Source organism: Oncorhynchus mykiss, chromosome 16 (genome assembly GCF_013265735.2).
Source record: "Oncorhynchus mykiss isolate Arlee chromosome 16, USDA_OmykA_1.1, whole genome shotgun sequence".
Lineage (NCBI taxonomy): Eukaryota > Metazoa > Chordata > Actinopteri > Salmoniformes > Salmonidae > Oncorhynchus > Oncorhynchus mykiss.
In genome coordinates this window covers 69145813-69169263 of record NC_048580.1, presented here as the reverse complement: position 1 = coordinate 69169263, position 23451 = coordinate 69145813, and the positions used below count along the sequence as shown (strand labels likewise).

The 23451-nt window shown below is 52.4% G+C and overlaps 1 protein-coding gene across 1 annotated transcript in view; it reads right to left on the bottom strand.

Moving 5' to 3' along the window:
• Nucleotides 1-1062: 1062 nt before the first annotated feature.
• Nucleotides 1063-23451, bottom strand: part of LOC118939575 (regulator of G-protein signaling 3-like) — a 43325-nt gene continuing 20936 nt past the window's right edge. The window contains exon 3 of the mRNA XM_036947660.1: nucleotides 1063-1787. Within this exon, the coding sequence (XP_036803555.1) occupies nucleotides 1303-1787 (485 nt within the window). The 3' untranslated portion in view covers nucleotides 1063-1302. The remainder of the gene's footprint in view (nucleotides 1788-23451) is intronic.

Sequence of the window (23451 nt, the reverse complement as noted above, 5' to 3'; positions counted from 1 at the left end):
TATTTTTGGAGTAGATATTAAGTCCACATTTTTAGAGTAGATATTGAGTCTATTTTTAGAGTAGATATTTAGTATATATTTTTAGAGTAGATATTTAGTCTATGTTTTAGAGAGGATGTTGAGTCTATTTTTAGAGTGGATATTGGGTCTATATTTAGAGTAGATATTGAGTCTATTTTTAGAGTAGATATTTAGTCTATGTTTTAGAGAGGATGTTGAGTCTATTTTTAGAGTGGATATTGAGTCTATTTTTAGAGTAAATACTGAGTCTATTTTTAGAGTAAATATTGAGTCTATTTTTAGAGTAGACATTGAGTCTATATTTTTATAGAGGATATTGAGTCTATTTTTAGAGTGGATATTGAGTTTATTTTTAGAGCAAATATTGAGTCTATTTTTAGAGTAGATATTGAGTCTATGTTTTTAGAGATATTGAGTCTATATTTTTAGAGTAAATATTGAGTCTATATTTTTAGAGAGGATATTGAGTCTATTTTTAGATTGGATATTGAGTCTATTTTTAGCGTAGATATTGAGTCTATATTTTTAGTGAGGATATTGAGTCTATTTTTAGCGTAGATATTGAGTCTATATTTTTAGTGAGGATATTGAGTCTATTTTTAGCGTGGATATTGAGTCTATTTTTAGAGTAAATATTGAGTCTATTTTTAGAGTGGATATTGGGTCTATATTTTTAGAGTAAATATTGAGTCTACTTTTAGAGAGGATATTGAGTCTATTTTTAGAGTAGATATTGAGTCTATTTTTAGAGTAAATATTGAGTCTATTTTTAGAGTAGATATTGAGTCTAAATTTTTATAGAGGATATTGAGTCTATTTTTAGAGTAGATATTGAGTCTATATTTTTATAGAGGATATTGAGTCTATTTTTAGAGTGGATATTGAGTCTATTTTTAGAGTAAATATTGTGTCTATTGTTAGAGTAGATATAGTCTATATTTTTAGAGTAAATATTGAGTCTATATTTTTAGAGTAGATATTGAGTCTATATTTTTAGAGAGGATATTGAGTCTATTTTTAGAGTCGATATTGAGTCTATTTTTAGAGTAGATATTGAGTCTATTTTTAGAGTCGATATTGAGTCTATTTTTAGAGTCGATATTGAGTCTATTTTTAGAGTCGATATTGAGTCTATTTTTAGAGTGGATATCGAGTCTGTATTTTTAGAGTAAATATAAAGTCTATATTTTTAGAGTGGATATTGAGTCTATATTTTTATTTTTGCACCCAACATGTATTCTGTACATACAGCAACAGTGGCATAGCAGTGACCCCCCATCGCTATTGTGGCATCCTGGGGTCTGTGGTGGCATCCTGATCTGTGGTGGCATCCTGGTCTGTGGTGGCATCCTGATCTGTGGTGGCATCCTGGTCTGTGGTGGCATCCTGATCTGTGGTGGCATCCTGGCCTGTGGTGGCATCCTGGCCTGTAGGGGCATCCTGACCTGTGGTGGCATCCTGGTCTGTGGTGGAATCCTGGTCTGTGGTGGCATCCTGGCCTGTGTTGGCATCCTGGCCTGTGTTGGCATCCTGGCCTGTAGGGGCATCCTGACCTGTGGTGGCATCCTGATCTGTGGTGACATCCTGGCCTGTGGTGGCATCCTGGCCTGTGGTGGCATCCTGATCTGTGTTGGCATCCTGGCCTGTAGGGGCATCCTGACCTGTGGTGGCATCCTGGCCTGTGTTGGCATCCTGGCCTGTAGGGGCATCCTGACCTGTGGTGGCATCCTGGTCTGTGGTGGCATCCTGGCCTAGATCGTCAGTACCTAGAGGGCGTAGAAGGAAACACCAGTGACTCTTCAACATTCCTGCCTCACTTTAAAGCAATCCATTACTTCTAATTAGATTAAACCTGATTAATTTCCACCACATTTCCTTCGCTGAACCCTTTTAAAAACAAAGAGTGACAGAACGGGGGTTTTGTCCTGTAGATTCACTGGGATAAAGTTAATTAGAACATTGCCCCAGACCCTCTGGTCCCTTCTCCCTGCATTGTGTCCCAGGTGATTAGTCAGAGGCGCAGGACACTCTTCGACATCCGAAGGAAGGCCCCCAAACTCTGAGGCCATGCACAGAACGGCCCCTATACGCTGCCCTGGCAACGGCCACAATCCTGCAGAGACCAACTCCTCTGGAATACTAAAGACTGAAGAAAAAAGTCCCTGGCAAGTTCAACTGCCGCTTTTTACTTAGAGGCGAATTTGGTTGATTTGGCGCTGAGGTTTTATAGCTCTTAATATTGTCTATTTTTATTGACGTGTGATGTAATACGATGTAATGTAATGGCACGTTATTAAAAATCCATGAGAAACCGTGGGCTACGGAGCAAAAGCACATTCTGCAGGCCCACTGGGCACAGACGTCAATTCAACGTCTATTCCACGTTGGTTCAACGCAATTTCATTTAAATAACGTGGAAATAATGTTGATTCAACCAGCGTGTGCCCAGTGAGGGAGCCACATCCAGTAGAACCGAGGACATTATGCTGCGCCCACAGGCAAGATGCTTAACCCAACTTGAATCATTACGTAGATAGTACGTAAAACTGCAAGCTAGGTGACTTGTCCTGGATAAAAGTGAATGTGCCAAGTACACAAACTAAAGTGACAATGTTGTTGTGGTGCAGCAGACCTTCCTTTAAAGCATAAGTGGAGAAACAGAGAGAACGTTGGTTCATCGTTATCAGGACACATCCTCCTCTCCTCTATGGCACGTTGGTTCATTGTTATCAGGACACATCCCCCTCCCCTCTATGGCACGTTGGTTCATCGTTATCGGGGACACATCCCCCTCTCCTCTATGGCACGTTGGTTCATCGTTATCGGAGACACATCCCCCTCTCCTCTATGGCACGTTGGTTCATCTTTATCGGGGACACATCCTCCTCTCGTCTATGGCACGTTGGTTCATCGTTATCGGGGACACATCCTCCTCTCCTCTATGGCACGTTGGTTCATCGTTGTCGGGGACACATCCTCCTCTCCTCTATGGCACGTTGGTTCATCGTTATCGGGGCACAACCCCCTCTCCTCTATGGCACGTTGGTTCATCGTTGTCGGGGACACATCCTCCTCTCCTCTATGGCACGTTGGTTCATCGTTATCGGGGACACATCCTCCTCTCCTCTATGGCACGTTGGTTCATCGTTATCGGGGACACATCCCCCTCTCCTCTATGGCACGTTGGTTCATCGTTATCGGGGACACATCCCCCTCTCCTCTATGGCACGTTGGTTCATCGTTATCGGGGACACATCCTCCTCTCCTCTATGGCACGTTGGTTCATCGTTATCGGAGACACATGCTCCTCTCCTCTATGGCACGTTGGTTCATCGTTATCGGGGACACATCCTCCTCTCCTCTATGGCACGTTGGTTCATCGTTGTTGGGGACACATCCCCCTCTCCTCTATGGCACGTTGGTTCATCGTTATCGGGGACACATCCTCCTCTCCTCTATGGCACGTTGGTTCATCGTTGTCGGGGACACATCCCCCTCTCCTCTATGGCACGTTGGTTCATCTTTATCGGGGACACATCCTCCTCTCCTCTATGGCACGTTGGTTCATCGTTATCGGGGACACATCCCCCTCTCCTCTATGGCACGTTGGTTCATCGTTATCAGGACACATCCTCCTCTCCTCTATGGCACGTTGGTTCATCTTTATCAGGACATCCCCCTCTCCTCTATGGCACGTTGGTTCATCGTTATCAGGACACATCCCCCTCTCCTCTATGGCACGTTGGTTCATCGTTATCGGGGACACATCCCCCTCTCCTCTATGGCACATTGGTTCATCGTTATCGGGGACACATCCCCCTCTCCTCTATGGCACGTTGGTTATTCGTTATCAGGACACATCCCCCTCTCCTCTATGGCACGTTGGTTCATCGTTATCAGGACACATCCTCCTCTCCTCTATGGCACGTTGGTTCATCGTTATCGGGGACACATCCCCCTCTCCTCTATGGCACATTGGTTCATCGTTATCGGGGACACATCCCCCTCTCCTCTATGGCACGTTGGTTCATCGTTATCGGGGACACATCCCCCTCTCCTCTATGGCACGTTGGTTCATCGTTATCGGGGACACATCCCCCTCTCCTCTATGGCACGTTGGTTCATCTTTATCGGGGACACATCCCCCTCTCCTCTATGGCACGTTGGTTCATCGTTATCGGGGACACATCCCCCTCTCCTCTATGGCACGTTGGTTCATCGTTATCGGAGACACATCCACCTCTCCTCTATGGCACGTTGGTTCATCGTTATCGGGGACACATCCCCCTCTCCTCTATGGCACGTTGGTTCATCGTTATCGGGGACACATCCCCCTCCCCTCTATGGCACGTTGGTTCATCGTTATCGGGGACACATCCCCCTCCCCTCTATGGCACGTTGGTTCATCGTTATCGGGGACACATCCCCCTCCCCTCTATGGCACGTTGGTTCATCGTTATCGGGGACACATCCCCCTCCCCTCTATGGCACGTTGGTTCATCGTTATCGGGGACACATCCCCCTCTCCTCTATGGCACGTTGGTTCATCGTTATCAGGACACATCCCCCTCTCCTCTATGGCACGTTGGTTCATCGTTATCGGGGACACATCCCCCTCTCCTCTATGGCACGTTGGTTCATCGTTATCAGGACACATCCCCCTCTCCTCTATGGCACGTTGGTTCATCGTTATCAGGACACATCCCCCTCCCCTCTATGGCACGTTGGTTCATCGTTATCGGGGCACATCCTCCTCTCCTCTATGGCACGTTGGTTCCTCATTATCGGGGACACATCCCCCTCTCCTCTATGGCACGTTGGTTCATCGTTATCGGGGACACATCCCCCTCCCCTCTATGGCACGTTGGTTCATCGTTATCGGGGACACATCCCCCTCTCCTCTATGGCACGTTGGTTCATCGTTATCAGGACACATCCCCCTCTCCTCTATGGCACGTTGGTTCATCGTTATCGGGGACACATCCCCCTCTCCTCTATGGCACGTTGGTTCATCGTTATCAGGACACATCCCCCTCTCCTCTATGGGACGTTGGTTCATCGTTATCAGGACACATCCCCCTCCCCTCTATGGCACGTTGGTTCATCGTTATCGGGGCACATCCTCCTCTCCTCTATGGCACGTTGGTTCCTCATTATCGGGGACACATCCCCCTCTCCTCTATGGCACGTTGGTTCATCGTTATCGGGGACACATCCCCCTCTCCTCTATGGCACGTTGGTTCATCGTTATCGGGGACACATCCCCCTCTCCTCTATGGCACGTTGGTTCATCTTTATCGGGGACACATCCCCCTCTCCTCTATGGCACGTTGGTTCATCGTTATCGGGGACACATCCCCCTCTCCTCTATGGCACGTTGGTTCATCGTTATCGGAGACACATCCACCTCTCCTCTATGGCACGTTGGTTCATCGTTATCGGGGACACATCCCCCTCTCCTCTATGGCACGTTGGTTCATCGTTATCGGGGACACATCCCCCTCCCCTCTATGGCACGTTGGTTCATCGTTATCGGGGACACATCCCCCTCCCCTCTATGGCACGTTGGTTCATCGTTATCGGGGACACATCCCCCTCCCCTCTATGGCACGTTGGTTCATCGTTATCGGGGACACATCCCCCTCCCCTCTATGGCACGTTGGTTCATCGTTATCGGGGACACATCCCCCTCTCCTCTATGGCACGTTGGTTCATCGTTATCAGGACACATCCCCCTCTCCTCTATGGCACGTTGGTTCATCGTTATCGGGGACACATCCCCCTCTCCTCTATGGCACGTTGGTTCATCGTTATCAGGACACATCCCCCTCTCCTCTATGGCACGTTGGTTCATCGTTATCAGGACACATCCCCCTCCCCTCTATGGCACGTTGGTTCATCGTTATCGGGGCACATCCTCCTCTCCTCTATGGCACGTTGGTTCCTCATTATCGGGGACACATCCCCCTCTCCTCTATGGCACGTTGGTTCATCGTTATCGGGGACACATCCCCCTCCCCTCTATGGCACGTTGGTTCATCGTTATCGGGGACACATCCCCCTCTCCTCTATGGCACGTTGGTTCATCGTTATCAGGACACATCCCCCTCTCCTCTATGGCACGTTGGTTCATCGTTATCGGGGACACATCCCCCTCTCCTCTATGGCACGTTGGTTCATCGTTATCAGGACACATCCCCCTCTCCTCTATGGGACGTTGGTTCATCGTTATCAGGACACATCCCCCTCCCCTCTATGGCACGTTGGTTCATCGTTATCGGGGCACATCCTCCTCTCCTCTATGGCACGTTGGTTCCTCATTATCGGGGACACATCCCCCTCTCCTCTATGGCACGTTGGTTCATCGTTATCGGGGACACATCCCCCTCTCCTCTATGGCACGTTGGTTCATCGTTATCAGGACACATCCCCCTCTCCTCTATGGCACGTTGGTTCATCGTTATCAGGACACATCCCCCTCCCCTCTATGGCACGTTGGTTCATCGTTATCGGGGCACATCCTCCTCTCCTCTATGGCACGTTGGTTCATCATTATCGGGGACACATCCCCCTCTCCTCTATGGCACGTTGGTTCATCGTTATCGGGGACACATCCCCCTCCCCTCTATGGCACGTTGGTTCATCGTTATCGGGGACACATCCCCCTCCCCTCTATGGCACGTTGGTTCATCGTTATCGGGGACACATCCCCCTCCCCTCTATGGCACGTTGGTTCATCGTTATCGGGGACACATCCCCCTCTCCTCTATGGCACGTTGGTTCATCGTTATCAGGACACATCCCCCTCTCCTCTATGGCACGTTGGTTCATCGTTATCGGGGACACATCCCCCTCTCCTCTATGGCACGTTGGTTCATCGTTATCAGGACACATCCCCCTCTCCTCTATGGCACGTTGGTTCATCGTTATCAGGACACATCCCTCTCCCCTCTATGGCACGTTGGTTCATCGTTATCGGGGCACATCCTCCTCTCCTCTATGGCACGTTGGTTCCTCATTATCGGGGACACATCCCCCTCTCCTCTATGGCACGTTGGTTCATCGTTATCGGGGACACATCCCCCTCTCCTCTATGGCACGTTGGTTCATCGTTATCAGGACACATCCCCCTCTCCTCTATGGCACGTTGGTTCATTGTTATCGGGGACACATCCTCCTCTCCTCTATGGCACGTTGGTTCATCGTTATCAGGACACATCCCCCTCTCCTCTATGGCACGTTGGTTCCTCATTATCGGGGACACATCCTCCTCTCCTCTATGGCACGTTGGTTCATCGTTATCGGGGACACATCCCCCTCTCCTCTATGGCACGTTGGTTCATCGTTATCAGGACACATCCCCCTCTCCTCTATGGCACGTTGGTTCATAGTTATCAGGACACATCCCCCTCTCCTCTATGGCACGTTGGTTCATCGTTATCGGGGACACATCCCCCTCTCCTCTATGGCACGTTGGTTCATCGTTATCGGGGACACATCCCCCTCCCCTCTATGGCACGTTGGTTCATCGTTATCAGGACACATCCCCCTCCCCTCTATGGCACGTTGGTTCATCGTTATCAGGACATATCCCCCTCTCCTCTATGGCACGTTGGTTCATCGTTATCAGGACACATCCCCCTCTCCTCTATGGCACGTTGGTTCATCGTTATCGGGGACACATCCCCCTCTCCTCTATGGCACGTTGGTTCATCGTTATCAGGACACATCCCCCTCTCCTCTATGGCACGTTGGTTCATCGTTATCAGGACACATCCCCCTCTCCTCTATGGCACGTTGGTTCATCGTTATCAGGACACATCCCCCTCCCCTCTATGGCACGTTGGTTCATCGTTATCGGGGCACATCCTCCTCTCCTCTATGGCACGTTGGTTCCTCATTATCGGGGACACATCCCCCTCTCCTCTATGGCACGTTGGTTCATCGTTATCGGGGACACATCCCCCTCTCCTCTATGGCACGTTGGTTCATCGTTATCAGGACACATCCCCCTCTCCTCTATGGCACGTTGGTTCATCGTTATCAGGACACATCCCCCTCCCCTCTATGGCACGTTGGTTCATCGTTATCGGGGCACATCCTCCTCTCCTCTATGGCACGTTGGTTCATCATTATCGGGGACACATCCCCCTCTCCTCTATGGCACGTTGGTTCATCGTTATCGGGGACACATCCCCCTCCCCTCTATGGCACGTTGGTTCATCGTTATCGGGGACACATCCCCCTCCCCTCTATGGGACGTTGGTTCATCGTTATCGGGGACACATCCCCCTCCCCTCTATGGCACGTTGGTTCATCGTTATCGGGGACACATCCCCCTCTCCTCTATGGCACGTTGGTTCATCGTTATCAGGACACATCCCCCTCTCCTCTATGGCACGTTGGTTCATCGTTATCGGGGACACATCCCCCTCTCCTCTATGGCACGTTGGTTCATCGTTATCAGGACACATCCCCCTCTCCTCTATGGCACGTTGGTTCATCGTTATCAGGACACATCCCTCTCCCCTCTATGGCACGTTGGTTCATCGTTATCGGGGCACATCCTCCTCTCCTCTATGGCACGTTGGTTCCTCATTATCGGGGACACATCCCCCTCTCCTCTATGGCACGTTGGTTCATCGTTATCGGGGACACATCCCCCTCTCCTCTATGGCACGTTGGTTCATCGTTATCAGGACACATCCCCCTCTCCTCTATGGCACGTTGGTTCATTGTTATCGGGGACACATCCTCCTCTCCTCTATGGCACGTTGGTTCATCGTTATCAGGACACATCCCCCTCTCCTCTATGGCACGTTGGTTCCTCATTATCGGGGACACATCCTCCTCTCCTCTATGGCACGTTGGTTCATCGTTATCGGGGACACATCCCCCTCTCCTCTATGGCACGTTGGTTCATCGTTATCAGGACACATCCCCCTCTCCTCTATGGCACGTTGGTTCATAGTTATCAGGACACATCCCCCTCTCCTCTATGGCACGTTGGTTCATCGTTATCGGGGACACATCCCCCTCTCCTCTATGGCACGTTGGTTCATCGTTATCGGGGACACATCCCCCTCCCCTCTATGGCACGTTGGTTCATCGTTATCAGGACACATCCCCCTCCCCTCTATGGCACGTTGGTTCATCGTTATCAGGACATATCCCCCTCTCCTCTATGGCACGTTGGTTCATCGTTATCAGGACACATCCCCCTCTCCTCTATGGCACGTTGGTTCATCGTTATCGGGGACACATCCCCCTCTCCTCTATGGCACGTTGGTTCATCGTTATCAGGACACATCCCCCTCCCCTCTATGGCACGTTGGTTCATCGTTATCGGGGACACATCCCCCTCCCCTCTATGGCACGTTGGTTCATCGTTATCGGGGACACATCCCCCTCTCCTCTATGGCACGTTGGTTCATCGTTATCAGGACACATCCCCCTCTCCTCTATGGCACGTTGGTTCATCGTTATCGGGGACACATCCCCCTCTCCTCTATGGCACGTTGGTTCATCGTTATCAGGACACATCCCCCTCTCCTCTATGGCACGTTGGTTCATCGTTATCAGGACACATCCCTCTCCCCTCTATGGCACGTTGGTTCATCGTTATCGGGGCACATCCTCCTCTCCTCTATGGCACGTTGGTTCCTCATTATCGGGGACACATCCCCCTCTCCTCTATGGCACGTTGGTTCATCGTTATCGGGGACACATCCCCCTCTCCTCTATGGCACGTTGGTTCATCGTTATCGGGGACACATCCTCCTCTCCTCTATGGCACGTTGGTTCATCGTTATCAGGACACATCCCCCTCTCCTCTATGGCACGTTGGTTCCTCATTATCGGGGACACATCCTCCTCTCCTCTATGGCACGTTGGTTCATCGTTATCGGGGACACATCCCCCTCTCCTCTATGGCACGTTGGTTCATCGTTATCAGGACACATCCCCCTCTCCTCTATGGCACGTTGGTTCATAGTTATCAGGACACATCCCCCTCTCCTCTATGGCACGTTGGTTCATCGTTATCGGGGACACATCCCCCTCTCCTCTATGGCACGTTGGTTCATCGTTATCGGGGACACATCCCCCTCCCCTCTATGGCACGTTGGTTCATCGTTATCAGGACACATCCCCCTCCCCTCTATGGCACGTTGGTTCATCGTTATCAGGACATATCCCCCTCTCCTCTATGGCACGTTGGTTCATCGTTATCAGGACACATCCCCCTCTCCTCTATGGCACGTTGGTTCATCGTTATCGGGGACACATCCCCCTCTCCTCTATGGCACGTTGGTTCATCGTTATCAGGACACATCCCCCTCTCCTCTATGGCACGTTGGTTCATCGTTATCAGGACACATCCCCCTCTCCTCTATGGCACGTTGGTTCATCTTTATCGGGGACACATCCCCCTCTCCTCTATGGCACGTTGGTTCATCGTTATCGGGGACACATCCTCCTCTCCTCTATGGCACGTTGGTTCATCGTTGTCGGGGACACATCCCCCTCTCCTCTATGGCACGTTGGTTCATCGTTATCGGGGACACATCCTCCTCTCCTCTATGGCACGTTGGTTCATCGTTGTCGGGGACACATCCCCCTCTCCTCTATGGCACGTTGGTTCATCTTTATCGGGGACACATCCTCCTCTCCTCTATGGCACGTTGGTTCATCGTTATCGGGGACACATCCCCCTCTCCTCTATGGCACGTTGGTTCATCGTTATCAGGACACATCCTCCTCTCCTCTATGGCACGTTGGTTCATCTTTATCAGGACATCCCCCTCTCCTCTATGGCACGTTGGTTCATCGTTATCAGGACACATCCCCCTCTCCTCTATGGCACGTTGGTTCATCGTTATCGGGGACACATCCCCCTCTCCTCTATGGCACGTTGGTTCATCGTTATCGGGGACACATCCCCCTCTCCTCTATGGCACGTTGGTTCATCGTTATCAGGACAAATCCCCCTCTCCTCTATGGCACGTTGGTTCATCGTTATCAGGACACATCCTCCTCTCCTCTATGGCACGTTGGTTCATCGTTATCGGGGACACATCCCCCTCTCCTCTATGGCACGTTGGTTCATCGTTATCGGGGACACATCCCCCTCTCCTCTATGGCACGTTGGTTCATCGTTATCGGGGACACATCCCCCTCTCCTCTATGGCACGTTGGTTCATCGTTATCGGGGACACATCCCCCTCTCCTCTATGGCACGTTGGTTCATCTTTATCGGGGACACATCCCCCTCTCCTCTATGGCACGTTGGTTCATCGTTATCGGGGACACATCCCCCTCTCCTCTATGGCACGTTGGTTCATCGTTATCGGAGACACATCCCCCTCTCCTCTATGGCACGTTGGTTCATCGTTATCGGGGACACATCCCCCTCTCCTCTATGGCACGTTGGTTCATCGTTATCAGGACACATCCCCCTCTCCTCTATGGCACGTTGGTTCATCGTTATCGGGGACACATCCTCCTCTCCTCTATGGCACGTTGGTTCATCGTTATCGGAGACACATGCTCCTCTCCTCTATGGCACGTTGGGTCATCGTTATCGGGGACACATCCCCCTCTCCTCTATGGCACGTTGGTTCATCGTTGTCGGGGACACATCCCCCTCTCCTCTATGGCACGTTGGTTCATCGTTATCGGAGACACATCCTCCTCTACTCTATGGCACGTTGGTTCATCGTTATCGGGGACACATCCTCCTCTCCTCTATGGCACGTTGGTTCATCGTTATCGGGGACACATCCTCCTCTCCTCTATGGCACGTTGGTTCATCGTTATCGGGGACACATCCCCCTCTCCTCTATGGCACGTTGGTTCATCGTTATCAGGACACATCCCCCTCCCCTCTATGGCACGTTGGTTCATCGTTATCGGGGACACATCCTCCTCTCCTCTATGGCACGTTGGTTCATCGTTATCAGGACACATCCCCCTCTCCTCTATGGCACGTTGGTTCATCGTTATCAGGACACATCCCCCTCTCCTCTATGGCACGTTGGTTCATCGTTATCGGGACACATCCCCCTCCCCTCTATGGCACGTTGGTTCCTCATTATCAGGACACATTCCCCTCTCCTCTATGGCACGTTGGTTCATCGTTATCAGGGACACATCCCCCTCTCCTCTATGGCACGTTGGTTCATCGTTATCGGGGACACATCCCCCTCCCCTCTATGGCACGTTGGTTCATCGTTATCAGGGACACATCCCCCTCTCCTCTATGGCACGTTGGTTCATCGTTATCGGGGACACATCCCCCTCTCCTCTATGGCATGTTGGTTCATCGTTATCGGGGACACATCCCCCTCTCCTCTATGGCACGTTGGTTCATCGTTATCGGGACACATCCCCCTCTCCTCTATGGCACGTTGGTTCATCGTTGTCGGGGACACATCCCCCTCGCCTCTATGGCACATTGGTTCCTCATTATCAGGACACATCCTCCTCTCCTCTATGGCACGTTGGTTCATCGTTATCGGGGACACATCCCCCTCCCCTCTATGGCACGTTGGTTCATCGTTATCGGGGACACACCCCCCTCCCCTCTATGGCACGTTGGTTCATCGTTATCGGGGACACATCCCCCTCCCCTCTATGGCACGTTGGTTCATCGTTATCGGGGACACATCCCCCTCCCCTCTATGGCACGTTGGTTCATCGTTATCAGGACACATCCCCCTCTCCTCTATGGCACGTTGGTTCATCGTTATCGGGACACATCCCCCTCTCCTCTATGGCACGTTGGTTCATCGTTGTCGGGGACACATCCCCCTCGCCTCTATGGCACATTGGTTCCTCATTATCAGGACACATCCTCCTCTCCTCTATGGCACGTTGGTTCATCGTTATCGGGGACACATCCCCCTCCCCTCTATGGCACGTTGGTTCATCGTTATCGGGGACACACCCCCCTCCCCTCTATGGCACGTTGGTTCATCGTTATCGGGGACATATCCCCCTCCCCTCTATGGCACGTTGGTTCATCGTTATCGGGGACACATCCCCCTCCCCTCTATGGCACGTTGGTTCATCGTTATCAGGACACATCCCCCTCTCCTCTATGGCACGTTGGTTCATCGTTATCGGGGACACATCCCCCTCCCCTCTATGGAACGTTGGTTCATCGTTATCGGGGACACATCCCCCTCCCCTCTATGGCACGTTGGTTCATCGTTATCGGGGACACATCCCCCTCCCCTCTATGGCACGTTGGTTCATCGTTATCGGGGACACATCCCCCTCTCCTCTATGGCACGTTGGTTCATCGTTATCAGGACACATCCCCCTCTCCTCTATGGCACGTTGGTTCATCGTTATCGGGGACACATCCCCATCTCCTCTATGGCACGTTGGTTCATCGTTATCAGGACACATCCCCCTCTCCTCTATGGCACGTTGGTTCATCGTTATCAGGACACATCCCCCTCCCCTCTATGGCACGTTGGTTCATCGTTATCGGGGCACATCCTCCTCTCCTCTATGGCACGTTGGTTCCTCATTATCGGGGACACATCCCCCTCTCCTCTATGGCACGTTGGTTCATCGTTATCGGGGACACATCCCCCTCCCCTCTATGGCACGTTGGTTCATCGTTATCGGGGACACATCCCCCTCTCCTCTATGGCACGTTGGTTCATCGTTATCAGGACACATCCCCCTCTCCTCTATGGCACGTTGGTTCATCGTTATCGGGGACACATCCCCCTCTCCTCTATGGGACGTTGGTTCATCGTTATCAGGACACATCCCCCTCCCCTCTATGGCACGTTGGTTCATCGTTATCGGGGCACATCCTCCTCTCCTCTATGGCACGTTGGTTCCTCATTATCGGGGACACATCCCCCTCTCCTCTATGGCACGTTGGTTCATCGTTATCGGGGACACATCCCCCTCTCCTCTATGGCACGTTGGTTCATCGTTATCAGGACACATCACCCTCTCCTCTATGGCACGTTGGTTCATCGTTATCAGGACACATCCCCCTCCCCTCTATGGCACGTTGGTTCATCGTTATCGGGGCACATCCTCCTCTCCTCTATGGCACGTTGGTTCCTCATTATCGGGGACACATCCCCCTCTCCTCTATGGCACGTTGGTTCATCGTTATCGGGGACACATCCCCCTCCCCTCTATGGCACGTTGGTTCATCGTTATCGGGGACACATCCCCCTCCCCTCTATGGCACGTTGGTTCATCGTTATCGGGGACACATCCCCCTCCCCTCTATGGCACGTTGGTTCATCGTTATCGGGGACACATCCCCCTCTCCTCTATGGCACGTTGGTTCATCGTTATCAGGACACATCCCCCTCTCCTCTATGGCACGTTGGTTCATCGTTATCGGGGACACATCCCCCTCTCCTCTATGGCACGTTGGTTCATCGTTATCAGGACACATCCCCCTCTCCTCTATGGCACGTTGGTTCATCGTTATCAGGACACATCCCCCTCCCCTCTATGGCACGTTGGTTCATCGTTATCGGGGCACATCCTCCTCTCCTCTATGGCACGTTGGTTCCTCATTATCGGGGACACATCCCCCTCTCCTCTATGGCACGTTGGTTCATCGTTATCGGGGACACATCCCCCTCTCCTCTATGGCACGTTGGTTCATCGTTATCAGGACACATCCCCCTCCCCTCTATGGCACGTTGGTTCATCGTTATCGGGGCACATCCTCCTCTCCTCTATGGCACGTTGGTTCCTCATTATCGGGGACACATCCCCCTCTCCTCTATGGCACGTTGGTTCATCGTTATCGGGGACACATCCCCCTCTCCTCTATGGCACGTTGGTTCATCGTTATCAGGACACATCCCCCTCTCCTCTATGGCACGTTGGTTCATTGTTATCGGGGACACATCCTCCTCTCCTCTATGGCACGTTGGTTCATCGTTATCAGGACACATCCCCCTCTCCTCTATGGCACGTTGGTTCCTCATTATCGGGGACACATCCTCCTCTCCTCTATGGCACGTTGGTTCATCGTTATCGGGGACACATCCCCCTCTCCTCTATGGCACGTTGGTTCATCGTTATCAGGACACATCCCCCTCTCCTCTATGGCACGTTGGTTCATAGTTATCAGGACACATCCCCCTCTCCTCTATGGCACGTTGGTTCATCGTTATCGGGGACACATCCCCCTCTCCTCTATGGCACGTTGGTTCATCGTTATCGGGGACACATCCCCCTCCCCTCTATGGCACGTTGGTTCATCGTTATCAGGACACATCCCCCTCCCCTCTATGGCACGTTGGTTCATCGTTATCAGGACATATCCCCCTCTCCTCTATGGCACGTTGGTTCATCGTTATCAGGACACATCCCCCTCTCCTCTATGGCACGTTGGTTCATCGTTATCGGGGACACATCCCCCTCTCCTCTATGGCACGTTGGTTCATCGTTATCAGGACACATCCCCCTCTCCTCTATGGCACGTTGGTTCATCGTTATCAGGACACATCCCCCTCTCCTCTATGGCACGTTGGTTCATCTTTATCGGGGACACATCCCCCTCTCCTCTATGGCACGTTGGTTCATCGTTATCAGGACAAATCCCCCTCTCCTCTATGGCACGTTGGTTCATCGTTATCAGGACACATCCTCCTCTCCTCTATGGCACGTTGGTTCATCGTTATCGGGGACACACCCCCCTCTCCTCTATGGCACGTTGGTTCATCGTTATCGGGGACACATCCCCCTCTCCTCTATGGCACGTTGGTTCATCGTTATCGGGGACACATCCCCCTCTCCTCTATGGCACGTTGGTTCATCGTTATCGGGGACACATCCCCCTCTCCTCTATGGCACGTTGGTTCATCTTTATCGGGGACACATCCCCCTCTCCTCTATGGCACGTTGGTTCATCGTTATCGGGGACACATCCCCCTCTCCTCTATGGCACGTTGGTTCATCGTTATCGGAGACACATCCCCCTCTCCTCTATGGCACGTTGGTTCATCGTTATCGGGGACACATCCCCCTCTCCTCTATGGCACGTTGGTTCATCGTTATCAGGACACATCCCCCTCTCCTCTATGGCATGTTGGTTCATCGTTATCGGGGACACATCCTCCTCTCCTCTATGGCACGTTGGTTCATCGTTATCGGAGACACATGCTCTTCTCCTCTATGGCACGTTGGTTCATCGTTATCGGGGACACATCCCCCTCTCCTCTATGGCACGTTGGTTCATCGTTGTCGGGGACACATCCCCCTCTCCTCTATGGCACGTTGGTTCATCGTTATCGGAGACACATCCTCCTCTCCTCTATGGCACGTTGGTTCATCGTTATCGGGGACACATCCTCCTCTCCTCTATGGCACGTTGGTTCATCGTTATCGGGGACACATCCTCCTCTCCTCTATGGCACGTTGGTTCATCGTTATCGGGGACACATCCCCCTCTCCTCTATGGCACGTTGGTTCATCGTTATCAGGACACATCCCCCTCCCCTCTATGGCACGTTGGTTCATCGTTATCGGGGACACATCCTCCTCTCCTCTATGGCACGTTGGTTCATCGTTATCAGGACACATCCCCCTCTCCTCTATGGCACGTTGGTTCATCGTTATCAGGACACATCCCCCTCTCCTCTATGGCACGTTGGTTCATCGTTATCGGGACACATCCCCCTCCCCTCTATGGCACGTTGGTTCCTCATTATCAGGACACATCCCCCTCTCCTCTATGGCACGTTGGTTCATCGTTATCAGGGACACATCCCCCTCTCCTCTATGGCACGTTGGTTCATCGTTATCGGGGACACATCCCCCTCCCCTCTATGGCACGTTGGTTCATCGTTATCAGGGACACATCCCCCTCTCCTCTATGGCACGTTGGTTCATCGTTATCGGGGACACATCCCCCTCTCCTCTATGGCATGTTGGTTCATCGTTATCGGGGACACATCCCCCTCTCCTCTATGGCACGTTGGTTCATCGTTATCGGGACACATCCCCCTCTCCTCTATGGCACGTTGTTTCATCGTTGTCGGGGACACATCCCCCTCCCCTCTATGGCACATTGGTTCCTCATTATCAGGACACATCCTCCTCTCCTCTATGGCACGTTGGTTCATCGTTATCGGGGACACATCCCCCTCCCCTCTATGGCACGTTGGTTCATCGTTATCGGGGACACATCCCCCTCCCCTCTATGGCACGTTGGTTCATCGTTATCGGGGACACATCCCCCTCCCCTCTATGGCACGTTGGTTCATCGTTATCGGGGACACATCCCCCTCCCCTCTATGGCACGTTGGTTCATCGTTATCGGGGACACATCCCCCTCTCCTCTATGGCACGTTGGTTCATCGTTATCAGGACACATCCCCCTCTCCTCTATGGCACGTTGGTTCATCGTTATCAGGACACATCCCCCTATCCTCTATGGCACGTTGGTTCATCGTTATCAGGACACATCCCCCTCCCCTCTATGGCACGTTGGTTCATCGTTATCGGGGCACATCCTCCTCTCCTCTATGGCACGTTGGTTCCTCATTATCGGGGACACATCCCCCTCTCCTCTATGGCACGTTGGTTCATCGTTATCGGGGACACATCCCCCTCCCCTCTATGGCACGTTGGTTCATCGTTATCCGGGACACATCCCCCTCTCCTCTATGGCACGTTGGTTCATCGTTATCAGGACACATCCCCCTCTCCTCTATGGCACGTTGGTTCATCGTTATCGGGGACACATCCCCCTCTCCTCTATGGCACGTTGGTTCATCGTTATCAGGACACATCCCCCTCTCCTCTATGGGACGTTGGTTCATCGTTATCAGGACACATCCCCCTCCCCTCTATGGCACGTTGGTTCATCGTTATCAGGGCACATCCTCCTCTCCTCTATGGCACGTTGGTTCCTCATTATCGGGGACACATCCCCCTCTCCTCTATGGCACGTTGGTTCATCGTTATCGGGGACACATCCCCCTCTCCTCTATGGCACGTTGGTTCATCGTTATCAGGACACATCCCCCTCTCCTCTATGGCACGTTGGTTCATCGTTATCAGGACACATCCCCCTCCCCTCTATGGCACGTTGGTTCATCGTTATCGGGGCACATCCTCCTCTCCTCTATGGCACGTTGGTTCCTCATTATCGGGGACACATCCCCCTCTCCTCTATGGCAAGTTGGTTCATCGTTATCGGGGACACATCCCCCTCCCCTCTATGGCACGTTGGTTCATCGTTATCGGGGACACATCCCCCTCCCCTCTATGGCACGTTGGTTCATCGTTATCGGGGACACATCCCCCTCCCCTCTATGGCACGTTGGTTCATCGTTATCGGGGACACATCCCCCTCTCCTCTATGGCACGTTGGTTCATCGTTATCAGGACACATCCCCCTCTCCTCTATGGCACGTTGGTTCATCGTTATCGGGGACACATCCCCCTCTCCTCTATGGCACGTTGGTTCATCGTTATCAGGACACATCCCCCTCTCCTCTATGGCACGTTGGTTCATCGTTATCAGGACACATCCCCCTCCCCTCTATGGCACGTTGGTTCATCGTTATCGGGGCACATCCTCCTCTCCTCTATGGCACGTTGGTTCCTCATTATCGGGGACACATCCCCCTCTCCTCTATGGCACGTTGGTTCATCGTTATCGGGGACACATCCCCCTCTCCTCTATGGCACGTTGGTTCATCGTTATCAGGACACATCCCCCTCTCCTCTATGGCACGTTGGTTCATCGTTGTCGGGGACACATCCCCCTCGCCTCTATGGCACATTGGTTCCTCATTATCAGGACACATCCTCCTCTCCTCTATGGCACGTTGGTTCATCGTTATCGGGGACACATCCCCCTCCCCTCTATGGCACGTTGGTTCATCGTTATCGGGGACACACCCCCCTCCCCTCTATGGCACGTTGGTTCATCGTTATCGGGGACACATCCCCCTCCCCTCTATGGCACGTTGGTTCATCGTTATCGGGGACACATCCCCCTCCCCTCTATGGCACGTTGGTTCATCGTTATCAGGACACATCCCCCTCTCCTCTATGGCACGTTGGTTCATCGTTATCGGGGACACATCCCCCTCCCCTCTATGGAACGTTGGTTCATCGTTATCGGGGACACATCCCCCTCCCCTCTATGGCACGTTGGTTCATCGTTATCGGGGACACATCCCCCTCCCCTCTATGGCACGTTGGTTCATCGTTATCGGGGACACATCCCCCTCTCCTCTATGGCACGTTGGTTCATCGTTATCAGGACACATCCCCCTCTCCTCTATGGCACGTTGGTTCATCGTTATCGGGGACACATCCCCATCTCCTCTATGGCACGTTGGTTCATCGTTATCAGGACACATCCCCCTCTCCTCTATGGCACGTTGGTTCATCGTTATCAGGACACATCCCCCTCCCCTCTATGGCACGTTGGTTCATCGTTATCGGGGCACATCCTCCTCTCCTCTATGGCACGTTGGTTCCTCATTATCGGGGACACATCCCCCTCTCCTCTATGGCACGTTGGTTCATCGTTATCGGGGACACATCCCCCTCCCCTCTATGGCACGTTGGTTCATCGTTATCGGGGACACATCCCCCTCTCCTCTATGGCACGTTGGTTCATCGTTATCAGGACACATCCCCCTCTCCTCTATGGCACGTTGGTTCATCGTTATCGGGGACACATCCCCCTCTCCTCTATGGGACGTTGGTTCATCGTTATCAGGACACATCCCCCTCCCCTCTATGGCACGTTGGTTCATCGTTATCGGGGCACATCCTCCTCTCCTCTATGGCACGTTGGTTCCTCATTATCGGGGACACATCCCCCTCTCCTCTATGGCACGTTGGTTCATCGTTATCGGGGACACATCCCCCTCTCCTCTATGGCACGTTGGTTCATCGTTATCAGGACACATCCCCCTCTCCTCTATGGCACGTTGGTTCATCGTTATCAGGACACATCCCCCTCCCCTCTATGGCACGTTGGTTCATCGTTATCGGGGCACATCCTCCTCTCCTCTATGGCACGTTGGTTCCTCATTATCGGGGACACATCCCCCTCTCCTCTATGGCACGTTGGTTCATCGTTATCGGGGACACATCCCCCTCCCCTCTATGGCACGTTGGTTCATCGTTATCGGGGACACATCCCCCTCCCCTCTATGGCACGTTGGTTCATCGTTATCGGGGACACATCCCCCTCCCCTCTATGGCACGTTGGTTCATCGTTATCGGGGACACATCCCCCTCTCCTCTATGGCACGTTGGTTCATCGTTATCAGGACACATCCCCCTCTCCTCTATGGCACGTTGGTTCATCGTTATCGGGGACACATCCCCCTCTCCTCTATGGCACGTTGGTTCATCGTTATCAGGACACATCCCCCTCTCCTCTATGGCACGTTGGTTCATCGTTATCAGGACACATCCCCCTCCCCTCTATGGCACGTTGGTTCATCGTTATCGGGGCACATCCTCCTCTCCTCTATGGCACGTTGGTTCCTCATTATCGGGGACACATCCCCCTCTCCTCTATGGCACGTTGGTTCATCGTTATCGGGGACACATCCCCCTCTCCTCTATGGCACGTTGGTTCATCGTTATCAGGACACATCCCCCTCTCCTCTATGGCACGTTGGTTCATTGTTATCGGGGACACATCCTCCTCTCCTCTATGGCACGTTGGTTCATCGTTATCAGGACACATCCCCCTCTCCTCTATGGCACGTTGGTTCCTCATTATCGGGGACACATCCTCCTCTCCTCTATGGCACGTTGGTTCATCGTTATCGGGGACACATCCCCCTCTCCTCTATGGCACGTTGGTTCATCGTTATCAGGACACATCCCCCTCTCCTCTATGGCACGTTGGTTCATAGTTATCAGGACACATCCCCCTCTCCTCTATGGCACGTTGGTTCATCGTTATCGGGGACACATCCCCCTCTCCTCTATGGCACGTTGGTTCATCGTTATCGGGGACACATCCCCCTCCCCTCTATGGCACGTTGGTTCATCGTTATCAGGACACATCCCCCTCCCCTCTATGGCACGTTGGTTCATCGTTATCAGGACATATCCCCCTCTCCTCTATGGCACGTTGGTTCATCGTTATCAGGACACATCCCCCTCTCCTCTATGGCACGTTGGTTCATCGTTATCGGGGACACATCCCCCTCTCCTCTATGGCACGTTGGTTCATCGTTATCAGGACACATCCCCCTCTCCTCTATGGCACGTTGGTTCATCGTTATCAGGACACATCCCCCTCTCCTCTATGGCACGTTGGTTCATCTTTATCGGGGACACATCCCCCTCTCCTCTATGGCACGTTGGTTCATCGTTATCAGGACAAATCCCCCTCTCCTCTATGGCACGTTGGTTCATCGTTATCAGGACACATCCTCCTCTCCTCTATGGCACGTTGGTTCATCGTTATCGGGGACACATCCCCCTCTCCTCTATGGCACGTTGGTTCATCGTTATCGGGGACACATCCCCCTCTCCTCTATGGCACGTTGGTTCATCGTTATCGGGGACACATCCCCCTCTCCTCTATGGCACGTTGGTTCATCGTTATCGGGGACACATCCCCCTCTCCTCTATGGCACGTTGGTTCATCTTTATCGGGGACACATCCCCCTCTCCTCTATGGCACGTTGGTTCATCGTTATCGGGGACACATCCCCCTCTCCTCTATGGCACGTTGGTTCATCGTTATCGGAGACACATCCCCCTCTCCTCTATGGCACGTTGGTTCATCGTTATCGGGGACACATCCCCCTCTCCTCTATGGCACGTTGGTTCATCGTTATCAGGACACATCCCCCTCTCCTCTATGGCACGTTGGTTCATCGTTATCGGGGACACATCCTCCTCTCCTCTATGGCACGTTGGTTCATCGTTATCGGAGACACATGCTCCTCTCCTCTATGGCACGTTGGTTCATCGTTATCGGGGACACATCCCCCTCTCCTCTATGGCACGTTGGTTCATCGTTGTCGGGGACACATCCCCCTCTCCTCTATGGCACGTTGGTTCATCGTTATCGGAGACACATCCTCCTCTCCTCTATGGCACGTTGGTTCATCGTTATCGGGGACACATCCTCCTCTCCTCTATGGCACGTTGGTTCATCGTTATCGGGGACACATCCTCCTCTCCTCTATGGCACGTTGGTTCATCGTTATCAGGACACATCCCCCTCTCCTCTATGGCACGTTGGTTCATCGTTATCAGGACACATCCCCCTCTCCTCTATGGCACGTTGGTTCATCGTTATCGGGACACATCCCCCTCCCCTCTATGGCACGTTGGTTCCTCATTATCAGGACACATCCCCCTCTCCTCTATGGCACGTTGGTTCATCGTTATCAGGGACACATCCCCCTCTCCTCTATGGCACGTTGGTTCATCGTTATCGGGGACACATCCCCCTCCCCTCTATGGCACGTTGGTTCATCGTTATCAGGGACACATCCCCCTCTCCTCTATGGCACGTTGGTTCATCGTTATCGGGGACACATCCCCCTCTCCTCTATGGCATGTTGGTTCATCGTTATCGGGGACACATCCCCCTCTCCTCTATGGCACGTTGGTTCATCGTTATCGGGACACATCCCCCTCTCCTCTATGGCACGTTGTTTCATCGTTGTCGGGGACACATCCCCCTCCCCTCTATGGCACATTGGTTCCTCATTATCAGGACACATCCTCCTCTCCTCTATGGCACGTTGGTTCATCGTTATCGGGGACACATCCCCCTCCCCTCTATGGCACGTTGGTTCATCGTTATCGGGGACACATCCCCCTCCCCTCTATGGCACGTTGGTTCATCGTTATCGGGGACACATCCCCCTCCCCTCTATGGCACGTTGGTTCATCGTTATCGGGGACACATCCCCCTCCCCTCTATGGCACGTTGGTTCATCGTTATCGGGGACACATCCCCCTCTCCTCTATGGCACGTTGGTTCATCGTTATCAGGACACATCCCCCTCTCCTCTATGGCACGTTGGTTCATCGTTATCAGGACACATCCCCCTCTCCTCTATGGCACGTTGGTTCATCGTTATCAGGACACATCCCCCTCCCCTCTATGGCACGTTGGTTCATCGTTATCGGGGCACATCCTCCTCTCCTCTATGGCACGTTGGTTCCTCATTATCGGGGACACATCCCCCTCTCCTCTATGGCACGTTGGTTCATCGTTATCGGGGACACATCCCCCTCTCCTCTATGGCACGTTGGTTCCTCATTATCGGGGACACATCCCCCTCTCCTCTATGGCACGTTGGTTCATCGTTATCAGGACACATCCCCCTCTCCTCTATGGCACGTTGGTTCCTCATTATCGGGGACACATCCCCCTCTCCTCTATGGCACGTTGGTTCATCGTTATCGGGGACACAT